General features: G+C 48.7%; 2 protein-coding genes across 2 annotated transcripts in view; both read right to left on the bottom strand.

Annotated features, from left to right (window-relative positions):
* LOC101997009 (WAP four-disulfide core domain protein 6A) overlaps positions 1-1,905 on the bottom strand; it is an 8,524-nt gene extending 6,619 nt beyond the window's left edge. The window contains exon 1 of the mRNA XM_026787275.1: positions 1,851-1,905. Coding sequence (XP_026643076.1) covers positions 1,851-1,905 — 55 coding nt within the window. The remainder of the gene's footprint in view (positions 1-1,850) is intronic.
* An 879-nt stretch (positions 1,906-2,784) lies between these two features.
* The window catches only part of LOC101982139 (eppin), a 6,690-nt gene continuing 2,636 nt past the window's right edge, over positions 2,785-6,838 (bottom strand). Inside the window, exons 3-4 of the mRNA XM_005362914.2 lie at positions 3,513-3,680; positions 2,785-2,918 (exon numbers count right to left, since the gene is read on the bottom strand). Coding sequence (XP_005362971.1) covers positions 2,905-2,918; positions 3,513-3,680 — 182 coding nt within the window. The 3' untranslated portion in view covers positions 2,785-2,904. The remainder of the gene's footprint in view (positions 2,919-3,512; positions 3,681-6,838) is intronic.

Raw genomic sequence — 6,838 nt, 5'->3', positions numbered from 1 at the left:
CTTCCTTCCTTCCTTTCTTTCTTTCTTCCTCTCTCTCTCTCTCTCTCTCTCTCTCTCTCTCTCTCTTTCTTTTCTTTTCTTTTGGTTTTTAGAGACAGGCTTTCTCTATAGCTTTTGGAGCCTTGAAGCCTGTCCTGGAACTAGCTCTTGTAGAGCAGGCTGGCCTCGAACTCACAGAGATCTGCCTGCCTCTGCCTCCTGCGTGCTGTGATTAATGACGTATGCCACCACCGCATAGCAATGCTTTCTTTCTTTTGCCTCCTTTCCCTCATCCTTCCTTTTTCCTCCAAATACTCCTCTCTCCACCCCTCTCTCTTTTGAGACAAGATCCCATCTATCCCAGGCTGGTCTCAAACTTGGAATGGAGTAGATGTTTTCTGCTCCTTCTGCATCCACCTCCCCAGTGCTGGGATTACAGACCTGCCTCACCTCCCCCGGTTTACATGGGACTGGGCTGGGGCTGGGGCTTCAGGCATGCTAGGCCAGCATTAGATCAATCAAGCTGCATCCTTCCTTGGCTGCATCTTGTCTCCCTCTTTGGCCTAATTATGTGGTTTTGCCCTGTGTGTCCTTTTTCTCCTTTTCAACGACTTTGCCCGAGTCTCTGTTTCCTTACCCTTCAGCTCCCTTTGGTTTTTCTCTCTCCTGTCTTTGGCCTACTTGTCTTCTTTTGCCACCATCCAAGAGTAAAGATTGTTAGGTGGGCACAAACCTAAGGTCCCTGGTGAACATCTGGACAGGTGATGGCGTCTTGAAGGCAGGAAAGTCGTGGCTCTGAGGGTCTGTGCCCCAAGAGCAGGTTAGCAGAGGCCACAGGAAGCAATGGCTCAAAGTCAACTGCCAAGAGGCTCTCTGATAGTTCTGGAATATTCCCTCAACTCAAGTCTTGGAGCATTAGTGAGGGAGTGGGCTCAGTGTGGACACACGTGAGCAGTGTAAGGGGAGACTGAGGCAGGGATGCTGGCTGCAGCCAGCTACTCTTGACTCATTTAGGGCTCCATCTGCTGCTGCAAGAGCCGTTTCCATGGCCTGCATCTCAAAAACCTGTGGCCGAATACCTCCGGAAAATAATCAACCCTTTCCAGATATGGAATCTGTCTTCTCTCATTATTCCATCCACATGAATGTGGCCCATATCTACTGGCTCCAACGTATTTTTATCACTTTAGCTATGAATCTCGTCCCATGAGCAATCACTCTCTAGCCTCCGATCCCCTCCAGCCCCTCAGACTGTTTCCTGCTGTGTCTTTCTTTGCCCATGGTGGTTTTCAGTCCAGGGCCTCACACCAACAAATGCCCTACTGAGCTACATTCCTAATCTAGCCCTTTTACACCCCCCCCCCTTTTTTTTTAGAATTGACACAGACTTTTACTAACTTGCCTAGGCAGGCCTTGAACCTGTAATCCTCCTGCCTCTGCTTCCTGAGTATCTGTGAATACAGGCCTGAACCACTATGCCCAACTCCTAGATATTTCATGTAAATGGAATTACACAGTTGTGTGTGTGTGTGTGTGTGTGTGTGTGTGTGTGTGTGTGTGTGTAGTGAGGTTTTCATGGCCTATGTGTAGTGGCCATAGGACAATCTCTGATGTGGGATTTCCTCTTCTACCTTGTTTAAGGCAAGGTATCCTTGTTGCCCAGCCCCAGCCCCCACTCTGCATATCCTCCAGGTCAGCTGATCCACAAGCTTCTGTGGTTCTTCTGACTTCTGTGCCCATCTCAATGAAAGAACACTGTAATTACAGGTATGTGCTGCCCTGCCTGGCTTTATATGGGTTCTGGGGATTTGAACTCAGGAACTCACGCCTGTGTGGCACATTCTAAGCCACGCCTCCAGCCACCAGTGTACGCCCATCCACAGCAGAACACTGTGTTAGTTGCCCATTCTTGTGGTTGAATTGCATCCTGTCGTATGCCAAAGTTTCACTCTACTTTCTGACCCGCAATTTTTTTTTGGATCCCTTGGAGCCTACTCAGCTTGAATGTGGAACATTCTGGAATGTGGATGAGGGGTTGAATACCTCAGGCATCCAGGGACAATGGGGGAACACTGGACTGGTATCAGCGTCCCTGTTACAGGAGATAGATGAGGAAAATTTGGAGGCATGTTTTCTTAGTTCACATGACTCTCTAAAATAAACCTAGTGGGAGTGTGTTACAATACCCAGCAGCAACCAACTTAAAATATGGCAATTTTTAAAAAATTAGATGGAAAAAAGTGTGCGCCGGCCGGAACATGTTTGCTGTGGCAGGCTGTTGGCTGGGAGCCAAGTATGTTGGGGTGCGGCAGCAACAGTTCCTGCTGCAGCGTACACCCCTCTCCCTGCCAATCACCTGCCACAGTCTCCATCTGGTGTTTCTTGGGGGAATTTCCCAAAGATGTCCCTTAACCCCTTCCCTTGTCTTAGAGTCATTGCCCACAGGCCTTAGAACAGAGGAGAAAAACAACAAAACAAAACAAAACAAGATCCCTGGGCTCCCCAGTTTTTAAGGACGTGGTGTCCACAAGCCCTTGAGTGATGTCACCAGAAGCTTTCCCATTTCCTCATTCTCCACACTGAAGATGCGTGCATTGCCCAGTCACAGAGGCACAGGGTGAAGCCAATACTTTACTGAATAAAGTTGAAGGCTACACGGATGTAAACAGGGAGTTTACGTGCCGTGCAGGTAGAGCTGAGCAGTCGAGCAGTCGAGGCAGCGTTAGTGGGGGTACCTTAAGGGGGGGTATTATAATTAGGGACTGGAGATGGGGGAGGGGAGGCATCCTGGGGTTCAATGCTGGGAGGACCTAATGCCTTGGAGTGCCTGGAGCAGTCACCAGAAACCACTCTGGAGGAGACAGCAGGTATACAGAGCTCGGAACAGAAGTCAAATCCTGATGGTTTTCACAGCATGTCCTTTCTTCAGGGGGAAGAGCCTGTTGAGAACACAGATACAAGATATAGCTGAGAATCTTGGGCTCAGTTTACCTCTGGAGCCTGAGTTATGTTTCTACATCTTTCCATGGGAGGGGGTTCAAAGTGGGGTTTGTCGATGGCAGTTGAAAGTGAGCCAAGTGCAAACATCTAGGGGTGAAAATATAATGAAACTTATTATTTTGTGTGCAAACTCCAAAGCATATTAAAACCAGTCAGTTTGTTCTTTCAAGGAAAAATGGACAGAACTGGATTGCTGGCAAAATGGGGTGAAGAAGTTGCTGGCCTGGGATGGCTCCCTGGCCAGCGTGCCCAGGTGGGGCTGGACACGGATCATTTTGCAGTTGGTCTTTAGGACCCTTCTATGTCCCCTTCCACCCCCCTAAATCCCTTTTTGTTTGCTAACTCCCCCATACCTTCCCACCTCCAGTTTCCAGAGGGCCACAGTACCGTCCTGTCTTCCCCACAACCCTCCCCAGCTCCTGAGCAGACCTAATTCTGCCAGGTCTGAGAAGGACCTAGCTGCTTTAGACAGGCCAACCCACACCTCCCAGATGGCCCTGGCGGGGATATTAGATGGCGCCTCCACGACTCACTTGTTTTTTGGCAGACGTTCTGGCATAGGCTTTGGGATTGGAAGTTGTTGTTGTTCCCCTGGCAACCACCGTAGATGAAGAGCTGGCACGTGCTGTTTTCTTTATTGTAAAACCAGCGAGGGAAATAAGCCAAACAGTAGCCAGAGTCCTTCGGCAGGCTGCATATATCTGCAGAGAGAGCCCAGGGTTGTGAACTCAAGAGTGTGCGACCCAAAACAGAACAAAATGCCATTCCTTTCCCCGAGAGATTCCTCTTCCTCTCACACTCGAGGGCTTTAGCACCACAAACACACTGCACCTGCTTGCTGGGAGACACGATGGTGAGTATCTACATCCCCAGAGGTCGGATCTTTGTGGGTGCTTATGGTTTGAACATGAAATATCTTCCCACAGGCTTACATTTTGAACACTTGTCCTTTGGGGGGATGATAATTTGTGGGGGCATGCTGTGGGACCTGTTTGGAGGTGGAGCCTGGCTGGAGGAAGTAGGTCACTAAGGGAGGGCTTTTCAAGGTAGTAGCCTAGGCCCAGTTCCTAAGCCCGATCCTAAGCCTAGCCCCCCTTCTCCACCACGTGCTTCCGACACCACGAACTTCACCATGCTGTTTCCATGGTGACGTACAGAGGCCCTTTAAAGTCATGAGCCAAAAAAAAAAAAAAAAAAAAAAAACCTTTCATACATTAGTTGTTTCTGTTGGGTGTTTTGTCACAGCATGGTGAAAGAATTACCACACAGGTGACACCCTCCCTGCCCTAGTTTTGGGGATACTAAGAATGGACTGGAGACCTCACGCATGCTAGGCAAGTGCTCTATCATAGAACTGTATCTTCGGCCTGGAGACTCAATCAGTTGAGGTGGTTGCATATTGGAGCACGGAAGGAGTGAGTCTGGACAGAGATGCACACAGGGAGGATACTGTGTGGACTTGAAAGTGGAGATCAGATTGATGTATCTACAAGGGATACCAAAGATTGCCAGCAAGCCACCGGATATTAATAGGGAGATGTGTGATTAAGTTCTCACGAGCCAGGGAGATGTTGGCCCTTGCTATGTAAGCCAGAGGACCTGAGTTCAATCCCACAGCCCATGAAAAAGTGGAAGGAGAGAAAAGACTCCACGAAATGTTTTTCTGACCTCTTGGGACATCACTGTCACCTAACCTCTTCCTTTGAGCCTACAGGACTGTCAGAAAACACATTACTATTGCAGAAGCCAGCAGGCTGGGGCACATTGTTGCAGAGGCACTAGCAAGCTAATGCAGGAGGCTCCAGCTGAGCCACAAGCTCCATGACCATATGGACCACAGCAACTGCTTTCTCCTCCTCTGTCCTCCTGACAGTTTCCCTCTCTGCCAGGCTCTTCAAGCCCAGGTCTCCACATAGTCTACTGAGGCAGCCTCCGATGCATCCTCCCGCCTTCCTCTCTGGCTCAATCCATCAATCTACCATGTAGATCACCAGGGAGGAGGAGCGAATGGATTTGAAAACAAGCTGATCATGTTACGCCACGTGTTAACACCTCGGCTTCATGACAAGATTCTTCTGTCACTCACAAGGTCCTTCGTCTTCTGGCTCCTGTGCCTGGCTCTGGCCTCTTCTGCCGAGGGATCCCTTTGAGCCCCATACTAAGGCGATTTTCAAGTCAGCACACAACGCTACACCACACGGCAATACCACTGCACAACCATACGCACCATTGCTGTTAGCAGAATGCTTATTCTTCCTTCGAAAGTCTTTATCAAAAATCAGTTCCTCTGTGATGACTCTCAACTCCATGCCGTATCCCACAGCACGGCAGCTGCCTGAATCAAGCCTGCATTTCCCTATCTTGGTTTTGAAGCTTGTGTGTTCGTTTATCATTCTTCAAAATGTCTCCAGTCTTGTTCCTGGGATTGTGAATTTCCAGTGCTCAGGGATTATGTCTGATTTCATTTGCAGGTTCTGATGCCCAGTAGGTGGGCTGGCATGGTACAGAGCTTTATGAAGCGTTAGAGGGGAAGTAAGGCAGACCCTGACCGGAACTGAGTAAATTATTAATTATTCCTGAGCACCTACCATTTGCTGGATGCTTTCAGAGAGAAAGAAGACACGTGATCACTCCTGTTTAGTTCTCAAACCAGAAAGACAAACGTGATCACTCCTGTTGAGTTCTCAAGCCAGAAAGACGAACCGTTTAAACTAACGGGCCTCAGCTGGCTCTCTCCTGTGCCTGGCATTGCTCTGAGAACTCCAAGGGAGCTGAAGAGCCATTAGCATGAGCCCTTTCACCATGTAAAGAAATGGAGGCACACAGAAAAAAAAAAAAGCATTAATTTGTTCAAGATTTTTAAAAAGACACTAAAAACTGGATCTGAGATCTGAGACCTGAATTTAGGAAGTCTGGAGTCAGATCCTGACATGTCACCTTGTCTGCCTGCTCCTCGGTACTTTCCAAATGCCACCCTCTCTTTCCTTCACTGAGCTGTCTCTGGTTGACCCCATCACTTCCCTTTTCTAGGAAGTTCTCCAGTCACCCTCCCACGCTCTGGAGGGTCACACATATTGGTCACCTCATTGCTCGCTTTTTCTTCATCTTCCAGTCCTGGTTTTTAGGAATAAGATGATCTTCGAGCCTGTGGTTCTTAGGATTAAGATGAGAGTCTTTCTTCAGACCCATCAGACCGGGACCGTATGATCCGAACACACAGAGGGCCTTTCCAAGTGACTAGGGTCATGCTCGCTCTGCCTCCCTGGGAGCTCCCACCGAGGTCTTTGCAAGTCATTCCCTGGTGAGCCTTGTCAGCCTCACTTTTACTGCTACCCTTTATTTGAACTCAGCTCCGAGTCTGGTTACCTTGAGGCTTTTCGTAGTACCCCTGACCACACTGAACAAGTCAGGTGCTATTACAGGCACTGTGGTCTGAGTATGATTTATGTGTGTCCCCCTCAAGGCTCATGATTTGGAGTCTTGGTCCACAGGGTTGTGGTACCTCTGAGAGGTGAAATCTCTTGGAAGACTCCCAGATTAACTGGAACATGTCCTCCAAAATGATTGTAGAACCCTAAGCCCCTCTTGGTTTCCGTTGATTGTGTGACCTTTCCCTCCCATTATCTCCTATGAGGTCTATGCTACTCCCTGCCATGATGTGTGGTCCCAGCCTCAAAAACTGACTTAAATAAACCCCTTTTCTTCATAATTAGCCTGTCTCATATATTTATTAACACAAAATGAACCTAAAAAGTGGGCATCTGAAACACCCCGTAACTATTTCTAAAGAAATGAAGAATCTCGCCGGGCGATGGTGGCGCACGCCTTTAATCCCAGCACTCGGGAGGCAGAGGCAGGC

This window comes from Microtus ochrogaster, linkage group LG8, assembly GCF_000317375.1.
Source record: "Microtus ochrogaster isolate Prairie Vole_2 linkage group LG8, MicOch1.0, whole genome shotgun sequence".
NCBI lineage: Eukaryota > Metazoa > Chordata > Mammalia > Rodentia > Cricetidae > Microtus > Microtus ochrogaster.
Note: the sequence above shows the minus strand (reverse complement) of the source record. Positions and strands in the feature narration are given on the sequence as shown.